At 38.3% G+C, this 18,192-nt stretch overlaps 1 protein-coding gene across 7 annotated transcripts in view; it reads left to right on the forward strand.

The window, feature by feature from the left end:
• utrn (utrophin) overlaps positions 1-18,192 on the forward strand; it is a gene marked incomplete at its 3' end in the record, with an annotated part of 238,761 nt that overhangs the window by 167,673 nt on the left and 52,896 nt on the right. For all 7 annotated transcript variants that reach the window (XM_079849569.1, XM_079849573.1, XM_079849571.1 and 4 more), the window contains 7 exons: positions 348-494; positions 2,339-2,417; positions 3,975-4,035; positions 11,563-11,624; positions 13,157-13,231; positions 15,328-15,529; positions 15,966-16,051. In XM_079849569.1, coding sequence (XP_079705695.1) covers positions 348-494; positions 2,339-2,417; positions 3,975-4,035; positions 11,563-11,624; positions 13,157-13,231; positions 15,328-15,529; positions 15,966-16,051 — 712 coding nt within the window. The remainder of the gene's footprint in view (positions 1-347; positions 495-2,338; positions 2,418-3,974; positions 4,036-11,562; positions 11,625-13,156; positions 13,232-15,327; positions 15,530-15,965; positions 16,052-18,192) is intronic.

Below are 18,192 nucleotides of genomic sequence, written 5' to 3' on the forward strand. Positions count from 1 at the left end.
TGTGGAAAAGAGCCATGTGCACATCCAGTTTAACATCTCCATCTTAACATATTCCACGGAAGAAACATAATTGTTTGGGTTTGTAAGAACACACTGGTAGGGTAAATGGTGACAGAACTTCCTTTTTTTGTGAACTTTAACAATTATTCTAGTCAGTTATTTTCCTGCCTAAAGCTATTTTTGTAGTTTTATCATAAAATGACGCTGTTACACCTCTCTCACACATGGTTTGAGTAATTTCCAAAGGCTCCGGCTGGTGATTTATTTAAATTTGTTTGTGTGTGAAATGCAGAGATAAAGATGGTGATGTGATTATTTCTCTCTCCCTGTGTATGTGTGTGTTTCAGGCGTTTCGTGAGGAGATTGCTCCTCTGAAGCAGGATGTTCGAGCTGTGAATGATTTGGCAGGTCAGCTGACCCCACTGGACGTCCAGCTGTCCTCCACCACCAACCGCCAGTTAGACAACCTCAACATGCGCTGGAAACTACTGCAGGTCCTCTGCCCACTCCTTACACTTCCCCTTTCCTTCCCAGTTCTTTTACTCGTCCTTTTAATTTCCCTTTCCTGCCTAATCCACCCTCTTCCTGTTCTTTTCCTCTGCATACTCTTTTCTTTTTTCCTTTCCTGCCTTGTCCTGTTCCTTTCACGCAGGTCCTCTGCATACTCCTCTTTCTTTTTTCTTTTCTTTTCTTTTCTTTTCTTTTCTTTTCTTTTCTTTTCTTTTCTTTTCTTTTCTTTTCTTTTCTTTTCTTTTCTTTTCTTTTCCTTCCTTTTTCTTTTTCATTTCCTGTTTGTTTTCTTCCCGATTTCTTTTATTTTATTTTCCTTGTCTTTCCTTTTCTATGCTTTCCTTTCTTCATCTTTCCTCTTCCTGTATCATTGCATGCAAGTCCTCTTCATGCTCCTATCATTTTCCTGTTTCCTATTTCCTTTTCTCTTACTTTCCTCTTCCTCTTCCTTAATGCAAGTACTCTGCATAGTCCTATCCTTTGTTATTTCCTTTCATTCCCTTTCCTTTCCCGTCCGGTCCGGTCCTGTCCTGTTCCTGTCATGCAGATCCTCCTTTTTCTTTCCCTTTCCAGTTATTTTACCGGTCCTTTTAATTTCCCTTTCCTGTTTAGTCATTCCTCTTCCAGTTTTTTTTAATGCAGGTCCTCTGCATACTCTTTTCTTTTCTTTTTTTCCTTTTTTCCTCTTCCTCTTCCTTTCATGCAAGTCCTCTGCATGCTCCTATCCTTTTTCTAATTTCCTTTCCATTTCCTTTTTCTCTTCCATTTTCTTCCTTCCTCTTCTTGTTCTTAGCTTGCAAATCCTCTGCATGTTCCTATCCTTTTTCATATTTCCTATTTCACTTCCTTTCTCATCCTTCTTCCTTCCTCTTCCTGTTCTTTTTATTCAAGTCCTCTGCATGCTCATATCCTTTTTTTTTTAGGTTTCCTATTTTAATTGTTCTTACTTTTTCTCTTCCTTCATCCAAGTCCGCTACATATTCTGATCCTTTTTCCTATTTCCTCTTTCCTTTTCATTTCCTTTTCTTTCTTTCCTCTTCCTCCTCCTTCGTGCAAGTCATCTGCATTGATCTGTCCTTCTTTCCTTTCCTTTCCTTTCCTTTCCTTTCCTTTCCTTTCCTTTCCTTTCCTTTCCTTTCCTTTCCTTTCCTTTCCTTTCTTCATCATTCCTCTTCCTGTCATTTGCATGCAAGTCCTCTTCATGCTCCTATCATTTTCCTGTTTTACTATTTCCTTTCCTCTTCATTTACTTTTCTCATACTTTCCTCTTTCTCATCATTCATGCAAGTACTCTGCATAGTTTCTGCATTTTCTTTCCTTTCCCATCCTGTTCCTGTTATGCAGGTCTTCTGCATACTTCTTTTTTTTTCTTTTCTTTTCTTTTCTTTTCTTTTCTTTTCTTTTCTTTTCTTTTCTTTTCTTTTCTCTCATTCATTGTATGTTTCCTTCCGTTTATTTTCCCTTTTTCTTTCTTTTTGCTTTTCCTTCTAATGAATCCTTCCTTCTCTAAATTTGTGATATGTGTAATTAGTCCAGTCTATGCGTACGAGAGTGCATGCTGTTCTCAATAGAGTAATTGGAAAGTGTGTGTATGTGTGTGTGTGTGTGTGTTTGAGCTGTGATGAGACCATATCTGTTTTCCACAGGATCTCTTTCGAACACTCACTGAGCCTGCAGAAAGTCTGAGTGTGTGTGTTCATTACTGTCTTTCATATGCTGAGTTTTGTACCCTGCTGTGAGTGTGTGGATGCATTTCTTCAGCATGTTTGTGATATTCCATTTAGCGACCAACCTATCTTTTTCTCTCTCTGTCTCTGTCTCTCTCCAGGCGGCTGTAGAAGACAGGTTGAAGCTCTTACGGGAAGCACACAGGGATTTTGGACCTTCGTCTCAACACTTCTTATCCAGTGAGTCACTAATCCACATTTAAACAGTAAAAACATATGAATAAATTCACATAATCATGTCAACGTTATGTTGCTATTCTTCAACCCTGCCTAAAAAGTTAGTGGTACTTGCATTAATACATAAATATAACTCTCCCTTTAAAAAGACCAGCATGAATTTCCAATGGTTAGTGCTAGTTTAGTGCTGGTCTAGTTGTTGGACCGTTCAGTTAGGGAAGTTGGTTGACCAACCAGCCTTGCTTGTTAAACCAGTTAAGAAGCCTAGTGGGAAGACAAGCATGCCATCAACTAAAACATACTGTTACCCATTTTGTTGGTCTTTTCAGAAGATGTTGCTTATACTTACTGTTAGTAATTTTATCAAACACTTAAACAAAGGTTTTAAAACGGCATAACTCATTTCACACCTTTTGACATAAATGATACTTTAAATCATGCGGCTTGTTGAAGAATGGTCCGATGTTACTTGGTCCGAATGTAAACCAGTGAAAAGTCCCATACGTTGCTTACTTGCGTTCATTTTTTCTTCCTTCTCTTTTTTATTATTGTTTTTTAGCAGTTTTTTTCAGTTGTTACTCTACATTACATTTTTTTTTTTATATCCATTGTTCGTACAAAATGTACAATGTAATTGATTGTGTAGAGTGTTAATGTAATCAGTGTCGTTGTCGCTGACATTTGCCACTTCACTCTTATTGAGGGGACAAAACTAATTCAAATTCATTTGATTCTAATTGACGCAAGTTTACACTCGCGCACAAACAATAACTGTCAGCCATGAAAAATTAAGCAGCCAGTGTCAGATACTCTGGGAAATCAGACATCTCAGTACACACACACACACACACACTAAGCTGTGGCGAAGCTTTTGTGTTTAATAATTCATAGGTTAATCGTCTACTATTTTCTGTTTCAGTGGACTGTCAAGAGCAGTCATTAACACACACACACTAGATTTAGTTTAGCAGTTTTAATGTTCCCTTTATTGGCTTTATTGTGCCAGTTACATTTAAATGAAACAAGAAGATGTAACAATAACACTACATCAAAATTATATTCTCTCTCATCTCAAGGTCTCATCGAACCTTGTTTCCCCTTTTTTTTCCTGAAAGGTTGGCGGCAAATTCTTTTTTTCTTTGAACCTTGTTACAACACCTGCCATGTTCTTTTCGGTCCTATCTTGTCCTTTCCCATCCCTTTCCCATTCCATGACTGCGCTGGGAGTTACTCTGCAGCTTGATGCTTCGATCCGTAGAGTTCAGTGTATTGGGTAATGCTGATGCGATTCAAACTTTTTGAGTTTGGTCTTTGAAGTTGTATCATCCCGTATCCCATGCCATTAGCTTCAAAAGCAGCGTTGCGTACACTAAATTCTGCTGAGAGAGCAGATGTGTAATATATATCATCAAGTGTGTACCTCTGGAACGAGGGTTTAGTGTCGGGAGAAATTAAAAGAGTGCGCGTCCGCTGATATAAGAGAGATGTTCTTAATTAATGCTTCATTTCCCAACACCATCATGATCAGACCCCATCTAATCTTTTATTATGTGTCCGCAGCTTCAGTGCAGACGCCCTGGCAGAGAGCGGTGTCCCAGAATAAAGTGCCCTACTACATCAAGTAAGTGCTGTCTCTGACATACTCGCACATCTGTTCCCATGCGGACTGATCTCTTTAAGGGTGCTTTCACTTCAGAGCTGTTGAAGCAGAACCGACTCTATTTGACAGCAACGTTTTTTTCACGTTTGGTGTTAAATCCGCTTTCTGAACTTAGAAACACACCAGCGAACTGATGTACGGCTCATGTGCTTCTCTGTCGGCATTAACAAAGTTCCACATGACTTTCAGATGTAGATTATTGTGTATTTCACATGCACTGCCATTCAAAAGTTTGGGGTCGGTAAGAAACAGTCATTTTGTGAAATATTATTCAAATTCTGTTGTAATATATTGTAACATGTATTTTTTTCCTGTGATCAAAGCTGCATTTTCAGCATCATTACTCCAGTCTTCAGTGTCACATGATCCTTCAGAAATCATTCTAATATGCTGATTTGATGCTCAAGAAACATTTATTATTAGTATCAGTGTTGGAAACCAACTTTGCTGCTATTAGTGTTATTATATTATTATGTTGTGGAAAACTATTTTTTTACTGAATTTATGAATAGAAAGTTAATCAAAAGAGCAATTTATTTGAAATCAAAATATTTTGCAACAATTTAAAAGTCTTTACTAGCACCTTTGATCAATTTAATGCATCCATGATCCATCCATCAAATATTATTATTATTTTTTTAAATCTTACATCATAAATAAATATCCTAAATCCTGACATTATACATATATCTTACTGATCTAGGACCCCAGCGTCTCAGTGGAGGTCTGGTTCTTCACTATAACTCACATTTGTCATGTAAAAACAGCCAAATTCAAGCCACCATGGCAAGCTGGATTTGTTCAGTAAATGCATGCGTGATTTCGCAACGTCTCTGCAGACTACAGGCAGTTCCCTCAGTTACAGATCTTTTGCCTGAATGCATTGTCCCTTCAAGTGCCCATCAAGCCGAGAGAGAGAGAGAGAGAGAGAGAGAGAGAGAGAGAGAGAGAGAGAGAGAGAGAGAGAGAGAGAGAGATTGTTGCATACATCTCGACAATGGACCGGCTTGGAAATAATCCAGTAATAGAGAAAAAAAAATTAATTATAGTAACCGAGAGAAATAATAATGCACTTTATGAAAATTCCTCCGTGGTATATGTAGAGTCCATTAAAATGCATGGTTACTGCAGTTATTAGTCAGTTATTGTGCCTAACCGATTGTTCCATGTCGTCCAGATCCCTGGAGTTTTGTAGTGGAGAAAAGGAGATGAAAGGGACATGTGAAAGCAAAAGCAGAACACAGCAGTGTGTGTGTGTGTGTGTGTGTGTGCAGGGCGGCAGGTGTGTTGTGAGGAATGGCCGGTAGCTGAACTTCTTTTTTGCGCGGATGCTCTGACAGCACCCATATGGCTGTGCATATATGAATACACCAGAGATCCTTTTTTTCCCCTTCCTCGTTTCATTTCCTGAGGGAATCTTTCTTACATTTCCACAAAACGTTTGTGTGAGAGTCTCTGTGCTCTTACATCTAGAGCGCTGCTCTCCAGAACACACGTTTGCTTCTCTGTACCGTGTCCTCGCGGCTCATTGGTCTTCCTGCTCTGAGGCTGGGTGAATTAGCAAAGCGTACTGGCCTTTCTAATTAAAAGTCGCTGACTCTGTATCCCGGAGGTTGTGAGGGAATGCCCTGACCCCTCTGAAGACAAAGCTCAGTGCGCAGGGCAATCTACACCGGCTGATGTGTCGGTGTAATAACTTTAAATTAAAAATAATTACGACAAAATAAGTGGGTATTTAGTGTGGCAAGGTGTTTTCATCATTGGGTTATCTTTAATAAAACATCTTTAAGTGGTCAAAAAGTGAAAAAGAACCCAGTTCTCTATGCATTCACACTGTTCCTGGTCTTAAATGTATTTTGCTTATTGCATGGCACCTTACTGAACTAATAAATACAAAGGAAATATAAAATTAATGTATTTTATTATTATTAATATTGTTATTATGTTAGAAGAGAGATTTGTGAAAGGGTTTTATTGTTATTTGAATAGTATTTTAAAATAGCTGTTAGTGTGTGTGTGTGTGTGTGTGTGCATTTATATGTGTATATTTATGTATATAACTATAATGTTTTTATTATATTTATTAACATTATTTTTATCATTATTCACATTTTTTGAATATTGTTTTATAATAATAATGTTTCTGTCATTCTTTCTTATCTTCCCCGAAAGGCTGTCTGTGTTCATTTGGATCAGTCTTATATAAGTCATAGTTCCTGCGGCTCACATGAGTGAAATACTGACTCTTCTCCACCGAAACACACACTTTCTCTAACACACACCAATACTTACACCGACTCATATAGTCAAACATTAATTGGAGAGATCAAAGGGATGAAGTGTGTTTGAAACTAGAGAGTGTGTGTATGTGTGTGTGTGTTGGTTAGTATGAGCTGAGATTTTAGAGCATGTCAAGTGGAGATGACGATGATGTCTCTGCGTAAAGAGTGACATAGAGAGGTCGTAAGAAAGGGAAAGTATTTTATCTACAAAGTTTTTTTTGTTGAAAAGCTTATTTCTGTAACTCTTAAGACTGTTTTGTGATTATAATGAGTTCATGTTTATTCATCTCAGTGTGTGAGACACGCTCCCTGGACTTCAGAGAAGTGTGTGTGTGTGTGTGTGTGTGTGTGTGTGTGTGTGTGTGTGTGTGTGTGTGTGTGTGTGTGTGTGTGTGTGTGTGTGTGTGTGTGTGTGTGTGTGTGTGTGTGTGTGATGAGAGAGCAGCAGGTAATCCTGTAAGCAGCTCATCGCTGTGAATAAAACACATCCTTCACTGTGAGTGTGAGTCTGCTTTCTGCAGAGTGTAACTTAGCAGTCATTTCTTAGTACTTGTTTTCAGTGCTTTGCACATTTACACTACTGTTTAAAAGTTTGACATCAATAATACTTCTAACACATTAAAGTGATCAAAAGTGACAGTAAAGACATGTATATTGTTACAAAAGATTTCTATTTCAAAAAATGCCTTTGAAAGAATGTTCTATTCATTCTGAAAATCCTGTAAAAATGTATTACAGATTCCACAAAAATATGAAGCAGCTCAACTGTTTTCAACATTTTTTGAAAAAACGTTTCTTGATCATCCAATCATCATATCAGAATGATTTCTGAAGGATCATGTGACACTGAAGACTGGAGTAATGATGCTGGAAATTCAGCTTTGATCACAGGAATAAAGGACTTTGTAAAACATCACAACAGCTATTTTAAATTGTCATAATATTTCACAATATTACTGTTTTTACTGTATTTTTGATCATATCGAGCAGCTCCTCTCCTTTTTAAAATAGCCAACGGCGTTTAATTAATATCACAGCTCGGCCAGAGCTGTTGAGCTTGATAAAGCCGCATTTGACAGCTTATGACAGCCAGTCTAATAGATTCCCCTTTTAGATTTAATATGAAACTGTTACTAAAGCAAAACAGTGAACATAATCATGCTGAGGATGTGTAGTTTGAACAGTGTGCTTTGTGTAGATGTCGTTTTGAAATGTATGTTGGTGCACGGCACCGGTGTTATCTCTTCCACTCGTCATTGCTGTTTCTAATGCCGAGTCTGTCTAACAGTTTCTCCTCCTAATCTCCTCCATATTGCTTTAAAATGTGGCATTCTGTGCAGAATTCAAATGGGTCTGATAAATGTTTTGGTCTGCACCGACTCGATCATATAATCCGCTGTAAATTCGCCCCAATGGAAAGCATATTTACACTGTCTGAATCGTTCCCTATCCCCTATATAGTGCACTATGTGCCATTCATCATGTACAAAACAGTAAATGTGTGAACAAGTGATTTTAGCTGCAGCTTCATCGTCTATTTATAATAAGGGGGCGGGGCTTCAGATTCTATAGAGCATTTGATTGGACAGAAAATCTGATGAGAAGCTGAAGTGCAGAGTGATGTCATCCAAAATCATTGATCCATATTGACGAAAGTGAGAGACTGTTGGTTTTGAATGCTTATATCTTCTAAATCTGAATTTTGTCATTGTTTTGGAGCACATTAGCTTAAAGATAACCTTAAGGATAACAACTTAAGGCTAAGGCTCTGTTAAAGACAGAGTGTGTTAAAGATATAAAAGATTGGATGACTCGTAATTTTCTTTTATTAAATCCAGACAAGACAGAGGTAATACTTATTGGTTCAAAAAAACGCCCACAAAACCTCTCACACTACAACTTTAACATAGTAGGATGTCCTGTTACTTTATCCTCTACAGTAAAAGACCTGGGTGTTATACTAGACTGCAACCTGTCTTTTGAAAATCATATTTCATATGTTACAAGAACAGCCTTTTTCCACCTTAGAAACATTGCTAAGCTACGTAACATGCTATCAGTTTCTGATGCAGAAAAGCTAGTTCATGCATTTATGACCTCGAGACTAGATTACTGTAATGCTTTATTAGCTGGTTGTCCTGCATCCTCAATAAACAAGCTACATTGGTTACCTATAAAGTCCCGTATTAATTACAAGGTATTGCTACTGACTTATAAAGCCCTAAACGGCTTAGCTCCAGTCTTTGTAACGGATCTTCTATCGCCCTATAATCCATCGTGCTCTTTAAGATCACTAAATTCGAGGCTTTTGGTCATACCTAGGATATCCAGATCCACCAAAGGAGGGAGAGCATTTTCACATTTAGCTCCAAAACTCTGGAATAGTCTTCCAGATACTGTTCGTTGCTCAGACTCGCTCTCCCAGTTTAAAACTAGATTAAAGACGCATCTCTTCAGCCAGGCATTCATATAATACTTTTAATCTTACAGTTCAAACTACAATCCGGTCTCTAGTTCATAAACGCCAGAGGAGAACTGGCCCCCGACTGAGCCTGGGTTCTCCCAAGGTTTTTTTTTCTCCATTAGGTCACTTGATGGAGTTTTTCGGTTCCTTGCCACTGTTGCCTTTGGCTTGCTCAGTTGGGGATATTTTGGGGATATTTTATTTTATTCTATCAATCAATAAATTCCACTTGAAACAAACCTTGTTGTATTATTTTAATTTAATTCTGTGAAGCTGCTTTGATACAATCTGTATTGTGAAAAGCGCTATACAAATATACTTGACTTGACTTAACATATACTAAAAGCCCAAAAAAGCTACATTTTGGTTTCATGGGGACATTACCAGAGTTGCTGTCTGAGTGTCTGACATCCGTCACTTGTGGGATTCGATGCCTGTTGTAATGCCACCGTAACAAGCAGCTGTTTAGGCAGCGAGGCAGCTCACTGTAGTTTCGAGTAGATGACACTTCTTCGCTGTTCTCCTATTTCACCCGTGTGCAGTAACCAGCCGGATTACCCTCCAGACAGCCCTGTGCACTCCGGTCCTCACTGATCCTCACGCCTGAAAATCAATTTACGTGACAGAACCATCATCCGCCGTCACCTGGCTCCATGCGTGCGTCAGTAAAGCTGAACCATGAACGCCCATCAGGGTCTATTTAAAGCTGCACTTGTCCCTGGCGCTCTGTCTGTTGGGTCTGGCTGAGATGGACAGTCTGAGACAGTTTGAGCCGTTCACCCGGCGCCAGCGGAGCGGAGAGGACCTCTCATCAACCTGTGAATGAGATGAGGAGATTCACTTAACACCTGCTGACAGCCTCTGTCCCAGCATCTGGCTCTCTCGCTCTGTCTCTCCCAAACAGACACTCAGTGAGAAACTCAGGCTTGTTTGCTTGGGAGTGTGTGTGAGAAGCAATTCTGGTGTTGGACTCAAGACTATTACAACTCCAACCGTTATTTAGCAGGATATATTCAATGGCCGATTGTTAAAGAAATAGCCAAAATGCACAAAAATCACCAATTTTCATCAGTGACTCCCCCTCATGCCATACCAGAGGTGTGTGACTTTCTTCTGCAAAGCACAAACAAGTGATTTTAGCGATATTTCAGCTCTGTAGGTCCATATAATGTAAGTGGATGGTGACCAACTTTGATGCTTCAAAAAGCTAACAGTGGTATTCAGAGAAGTAATAACCTGAATAAAGTATTCTAATGTAAAATAGCATGCATAGTCTTCACTGTATACATTAAACATAGATTAATCCTTAATAAAGCTACAAAATATATAAATTCAAGAGCACTGAGTGTTTTTCTCTTTGTCTTTTGTTGTTCGATTAACATTAATGACACAGACTGAAACAGTACTATTGGGCTTCTTCCCCTTTAAGACCGAATGCACAGATCCAATATACTGTTGCACATGCGGTTTCTTTCTCAACTCTTCACATTAATGTAAGACATAGCCGACTGTGTTTACGAGAATACTCACCAAAATGACTTTTTGAGGCTATTTGATGCTATTTACAATGTGCACATAGCGATAGATGTTATTTAAACTAAGTTTAAATAGTAATAGATTCTATTTGCACTAAGTGAAAATAGCGGTAGATTCTACTTACACTAAAAATAGCAGTATTTTCTTTGCAATAAGTGTAAAGAGTAGTCATTTTGTTTATACTTATAAATAGTTGCAGATACTATTTGCACCTTAGTGTTGTTGTACTTTAAACGGCATGAAATAATAACATAGAGTTTAAATTATTATATTTATTTAAATTATTAAATGGATACCACCTTATTGGGACAATCTAACCATCCACATCTACATCCATCCCTAACCTTAACCGATAAACACTTTATTAAACACACGTTAGACACTATTTCCACTTTTCGAATATTTTCTTCATTTTTATTGAAAATAAATGCCTTTCCGATCTGAAATGTGATGGGGAAAAAAAGGAGGTTAGAGGGTGTTGATTTGCATCAATACTTTGTCATGCGCCTTAACCCTACACTGTCGCTTCTGTTAACAATCCAGTGTCTCCCGTAGTTTAAAAAAAAAAAAGCCTTTTTAAAAGCCAAATGCAGCCACATTTGACTGAAAGCTCATTTTGCCAGCGGTGAAGTATCCCTTTAAGTTGGAAAAACAGTGAAGAGTAGAAATAGGAAGATTATTATTACTTAGACCCAGTGAACCTGACCAATTACAGACCCCTTCTGATTGGCTAAAATCTTGTCGATATCCATGCTAATTGTCATTCCACCCGTTTATTCTGTTGGTGTGCATGTGCCAGACGCTGAGGGAAGGAGCGAGCATGTAATGGCAGCCGTGTTAGTGAGGTCAGCCGAGTGGACACTTCTCCAGGGCTCTGGATGGATCTGTCAGGTCACATCTGACTTGAACCAAGTGAAATAGATAGCACAAAGAATCCAGTGCGCACACACACACACACACAGTCAGAGCGTATTTAAGACACATCTCCCTACTTCTGTGTGCTCTTCCTCCATTTCTGCTCTAGATTTTGATCTCATCCGTTGGATTCTGCCGCTATTTTTCTTTGGTTCTTTCTCATTCAGCTCAGTCGTTCACCCCCTCAAGCCTTTTTGTGTCCAAGATAGCGTCTCTCTCACAAGCACACACACACACACACACACACAATAACAACAAAGTCTAATTCTCCCTCTCTGTCCTCTTTTGCAGTCATCACAGTCAGACGACATGTTGGGACCATCCTAAGATGACCGAGCTGTATCATTCTCTTTGTAAGTGATACAAACACACACACACACACACACACACACACAGAGTCTAATATGTCGTTTGTGCCTCGAGAGATGCGCTGAGAGAAACTCAAGTCTCACCAAAATGCACAGGTGAATAAATACTGGACAGCAAGTGTCCGCAGAGGCCCACTGTCAGTGCAGGTGTGTGTTCGTGTTTGCCGTCTCTGTGAGGCAGGAAACCTCTAGAGTCGACACACACACACACACACACACACACACACACACACACACACACACACACACACACACACACACACACACACACACACACAAACATGGCACCGAACCAGATGTGAGTGAGTCAGTCAGATGTGATAAAGTTAGTTTTGTGTTTGTTTCAGGTATATATATAAAAAATAATTAATACTGTTGTTATTTCATTAATGTCTCAAATAAGATTTTATGTTCTATATTTTAATTTTAGATTAAGTTATAGACTTTTTTTGTGTTTTTTGGTCATATTATATATATATATATATATATATATATATATATATATATATATATATATATATATGTATATGTGTGTGTGTGTATATATATATATATGTATATATGTGTATATATGTGTATATATATATATATGTGTGTATATATGTATATATATATGTAAGTTTTTTTTTATTATTATATAGTATATACATTTATTTTGTAATAATCTTTGCACATCGGCTTTAACTTATTTTGTTTCAGGTAAGTGCCAATGTTTTTATTTTTTAGTTTTTTTAGTTTTCAGTTTTAAATTTCATCTAATGTTTATATTTTATTTTATTTTATTTAACTAAATATTTGTAATAGTTTTAGTTAACTGTCAAAAAGTATGACAAGTTATTATTATTTAATGTATTTAATATTATGTTATTTTAACTCATTTTGCATGCAATGAAAATTTAATAGAATCAGTCAAATTTTGTGTCAGGCTAGGTCATCATATCTCGTTGTTAATTCTATGCTGCTAATGCTAATGAGTGTGTCTGCGTTTACAACGACGCACTGATAGTTATGGAAACACTAGAAAACCATGTTAGAATGGATTTTAAAATCAAATTGTTTTCAGGCTGATGTCAAATGTGATATGTGTGAAGTTGACAGATAAGACAAACATCTCGCTGTATTGATCATATTTTGTGTTAACCATTTTTGACCTTTTCTTAATAAGAACAGATCAACCTGTTACATGACCTTTACATTTTATTTGATTTTTTTCACTTATTAACCTTAACCGGTGTCAGATCATACTTGTAAACACGCTCATTTACACAGACCTTTTTTTAAAGATGAAGTCAAACATTGTATCCATCTGCATGTCGTGTCCTTTTTGTTGTGAAATATTTAATTAAATATGCGGTTTATAACTTATGTGGTCAAATGAATTTTGTGGATGCGTGTATGTGTCGGATGTTGCGCTGTTTATGGATTTAACATGTCACAGTGTTGACTTTACAGGAAGTTCACTTTACAGTCTTTGTGTTGTTCACTTCTCTTGTGCTTTCTCTTCTGTCTCCATATAGCTGACCTCAACAATGTGCGGTTCTCCGCGTACAGGACGGCTATGAAGATCCGCCGGCTGCAGAAAGCCCTCTGCTGTAAGTGTGTGTGTGTGTGTGTGTGTGTGTGTGAGAGAGATTAGAGCTGCATCGTTGCATCGTCTCACTCCATCGGCTCAATTAACTCAGAGAGGCCCAATTAACAGCACAAAGAGAATCCGTTAGAAGTGTGTGTGTGTGTGTGTACGTGTCTTCCGCCGCCTCCATGCCTCACGTCCTCATCATTTGCATCATGTGTTTGTTTTTTGAGTTGTTAATAGGTCTAATTAAAGAGTGTAAACAGGGAATATGTCATCCATCGCTCCATCAAAGATGGCGTTCAGTCGCTGACGCGTGTTCTAACAGAGCGTGACGCCGTGAAGACACGAGCAATAAAACCTGCATGTTAATCGGGCGTTTGCTTTAACATGACATTCTGCCCGGAAGCTTGCAGGCTCTGCCCACAATATCAGTCCACATAACTCTATCTTAAACGTCACGTGTGTTCTGTTTCTTTCTGTAGATATGAAATACAGTCAAACCAAAATGTATTCAGACACCTTCAACATTTCTCACATTATCACAGTTTATTCGCTATAGTTTAGAAAATGGTGCTAAAATATGAGAAGAACTCAGAGTGATCAGATCAGTTGATATTTGACTGGTTTTGTCCGTCCTTCTGTTAGACTGTCTCACAGACGAGTTATGTTGAATATCTGTTCAAGTTAACTACACAGTTAGATAATACCAGTTTAGCTCAACCAGTTACCAAGCAATGCTTCATTTGTTCAGTCTGTGGTGTTAAAAGGTCGCATTAGCAATTAAAGAAAACACACTTCAGCAAAACATGGTCAGGTCAAAGTGTCTGAGTCATTTTTGGTCCCAAATTTTTTATATACATTTTACTGGTAGTCACTGTATGAAGAATATTTGGGTATAAAATATCACAGTTTACTTTATTTTGCTCACTTACACAAATTAACGATAGTGTCCTGCAACCACTAATACAAAAATATCAAAAATTATATCTGGTGTTGATTTTTGGTTTGAATGTATTTACAAAATATGCAATGATTAAGCTCATACTGGCTAATATTTTATGATGCTTACACATTTTGTCCATCATGATACTATATGAAAAGTTGTATTTTTTGTTAATTAAAACACATTCAGATCTATATTAGTTCTGGATAATAATATTCCAGTATTCACTGCAATGATAATAATGATATTTTTTGTGTAACAGTGGCAACTCTATTCACGACCTTATCTTGTCGTATGTTTTGAGATTTAAAGTTTAGTGTCAGGAGCTCTGTTAGAGTTGGTAAGTTAGTAAATCATGCTCCGAACTGTTTATTGAAGTACTCAAATGACATTTCTTTTAAATATTTAATATAAGAAAATTTCTGCTTTTTATGAGTATGTATTGCTACATAGTCACTTGGTGGAAAAGATGCCTTTTAATGTGTTTTTAATGACTTAAATTACTATTTAATTACTTCTGTTTAAAATATGTCCTCTGTTTCTGAGCCTCTGAATCTTGTCTCGATGTTCTGTGAGGACAGAGATTACTCTTCTTATGCCCCAGAAATAGCACAACTCTCTTCTAAGTGAAGCTAGAAAGTCCTATTTAAATTTAGAAAAGCTTTTATTTGATTTCTTTATTTCTAGTAATGCAGATATTATTTACACGGCCAATAGATTATATTGTAAATCAGTGAGAAAATTCATATAAACATCAGCCGTCACTCTTTAACTCCCAGTAATGTCTTAAGATGATATTTAAATGCTTAGTTTTATAGGTTTAAAATATACAATGCAATACAACACAAATATGATTGAGAGATGATCCTCAAAAGCCTGATGATCATATGTGATGCTCGTGATTTTTCTATTAAATGATGTATGGATAATTAAGTAAACCTAAGTTGCTTCATCTTCAAACATAACTAACAAAATCAGTAAAGATTGCACGAGCCATGAGCTGAAGTTGGATGTTTGTACAGTTATACTAAAAAGCTTTTCCTTGCTACACAAGTAGGAGAAGGAGAATGTTTTTCAGCAAAGTTTTGATCATGATGAATAACGTGTGTATCAGTAGTGTTTCTAGGGTTAAAGTGTATTCTGAAGGATGTTCGTGTCTCTGTGTCTGTCAGTGGATCTGCTGGATCTGAGCGTGGCTCAGTCCATGTTCCAGCAACACAAGCTGACGCTGAACTCACAGCAGCTGACGGTTCCCGAGGTCATCAACTGTCTGACGTCTGTTTATGACGGACTGGAGCAGGAACACAAAGACCTGGTCAACGTCCCACTGTGTGTGGACATGTGTCTCAACTGGCTGCTCAATGTCTACGACACGTACGTATGGCACGACAGCACTAGATCTACACTGCGCAGCGTGTGTTCATGTTGCAGCCGCTTTGAAAACGGATGTTTTGCTTTAGAAATATGCCCAGACTTATGATTCTAATCATGTGCGTATGCAGTTTTTATGCAGTGTGAATAACAACATTAAATATCTTTTGTTCCAGTGCATTTCTGTTGTAAATGAAGTAGGAAACCGATACATGTGTGTGTTTTGCTGAAGGCTGGCCTGGAGCTCAGAGCTGATTGATGTGTGTGTGTTATTGCAGAAACACTCAAGCTCAGACCTGCCGTGCTTCCACAGACTGTGTTGTACTAAATGAACACTACAAAAATGTGTTCTCGAATCAATAATGGGCAGATGTATATTGTTGTCACGTGCTTATCGCTGCCTGTTTTCTCTTATCCACAATGTTCTTGTGTTCCTCAGGGGTCGCAGTGGGAAAATCCGAGTTCTGTCCATGAAGATTGGTCTCCTCTCACTTTGTAAGGGTCACCTGGAGGAGAAATACAAATGTAAGATCTGTCTGTCTGTCATCTATCCGTCTGTCTGTCTGTGTGTCTGTCTGTCTGTCTGTCTGTCTGTCTGTCTGTCAGTCTGTCATCTATCTATCCGTCTATCCACTCTATCCGTCTGTCCGTCTGTCTGTCATCTATCTATCTATCCGTCTGTCCGTCTGTCTGTCTGTCTGTCATCTATCTATATCTATCCACTCTATCCATCTGTCTGTCTGTGTGTCTGTCTGTCATCTATCTATCCGTCTATCCACTTTATCCGTCTGTCTGTCTGTCTGTCTGTCTGTGTGTCTGTCTGTCATCTATCTATCCGTCTATCCACTTTATCCGTCTGTCTGTCTGCCTGTCTGTCTGTCTGTCTGTCTGTCTGTGTGTGTGTCTGTCTGTCATCTATCTATCCATCTATCCACTCTATCTGTCTGTCTGTCTGTCTGTCATCTATCTATCCGTCTATCCACTTTATCTGTCTGTCTGTCTGTCTGTCTGTCTGTCTGTCTGTCTGTGTGTGTGTCTGTCTGTCATCTATCTATCCGTCTATCCACTCTATCTGTCTGTCTGTCTGTCTGTCTGTCTGTGTGTGTCTGTCTGTCATCTATCTATCCGTCTATCCACTTTATCCGTCTGTCTGTCTGTCTGTCTGTCTGTCTGTCTGTCTGTCTGTGTGTGTGTGTGTCTGTCTGTCATCTATCTATCCATCTATCCACTCTATCTGTCTGTCTGTCTGTCTGTCTGTCTGTCATCTATCTATCCGTCTATCCACTTTATCCGTCTGTCTGTCTGTCTGTCTGTCTGTCTGTCATCTATCTATCCATCTATCCACTCTATCTGTCTGTCTGTCTGTCTGTCTGTCTGTCATCTATCTATCCGTCTATCCACTTTATCCGTCTGTCTGTCTGCCTGTCTGTCTGTCATCTATCTATCCACTCTATCCACTCTATCCGTCTGTCTGTCTGTCATCTATCTATCCATCTATCCACTCTATCCGTCTGTCTGTCTGTCATCTGTCTATCTATCCATCTATCCACTCTATCCATCTGTCTGTCTGTCTGTCTGTCATCTATATATCCATCTATCCGTCTGTCCATCTATCCACTCTATCCGTCTGTCTGTCTGTCATCTGTCTATCTATCCATCTATCCACTCTATCCATCTGTCTGTCTGTCTGTCTGTCATCTATATATCCATCTATCCGTCTGTCCACTCTATCCGTCTGTCTGTCATCTATCTATCCGTCTATCCATCTATCCACTCTATCTATCCGTCTATCCATCTATCCACTCTATCCGTCCGTCTGTCCGTCCGTCTGTCCGTCCATCCATCCTTTGTGTTATTTTCAAAAAGCTTGATTGTATGCTGTAGAATCAGTGATTCAGTGATTCAATACATATAATGATTATGTCAAAACACAACCAACACCATCAGATCACTTTTTCTCTTTGTTCATCTGGCTTTTATTAACAAGATTTAAGGGTCATGAGCCCAACTAAAGCACACACTGATCACCATAACGGTGACTTAAATTGTGATTTTTCTTTTTGATTTTTTTTTCTTTCCTTTGGTGATTCTGCTTGTTAACTTCAGGTATCTTCAATAATGGTCACTCAATTAATAACTTAATTATCTCATTAACTTTAACACTCTTCAGTGTTCATTTAACACTCATATTTTAACATATTTAACTCATATTCATTTTTGCTCTTTGAGGTTTTGATGTATTTTCTGATCATTTGAATGAATAGTGAATATGCTGGTGTTTGTGCCCTGCGGTGTTGTTAGATCACATGTAAAAATCTAAGCCGCATCCCTTTTAATGAAGGTGTTTGTGAAGCAGCACAAACCCCATGATGCCCTTCCCCTGTTTCTGTCCTGTTTTCACCTGAAAGCACAGACTGCACTCCCATGATGCATCTCTCCGTGTAATTGGGCTTTTTGCTCTTTTAAGTTCCTCCTCATCTCTGGAGTCTGTACTCCTCTGAGTGATCAAAACTGAAAACTAAACTCTCAGCGGGTGAATCCCAGTGTGTGTTCGTTCTCCGGTGAGAGATCTCCACGTCTGAATCACTGTAGACAGACGGAAAATAATGCGTCACGCTTGTTGGGATGAAGAGCATGTTTTTCCCATTTCCGGTCAGCAGTTTGAG

This window comes from Squalius cephalus (genome assembly GCF_949319135.1).
Source record: "Squalius cephalus genome assembly, chromosome: 18".
In the NCBI taxonomy this organism is placed as follows: Eukaryota; Metazoa; Chordata; class Actinopteri; order Cypriniformes; family Leuciscidae; genus Squalius; species Squalius cephalus.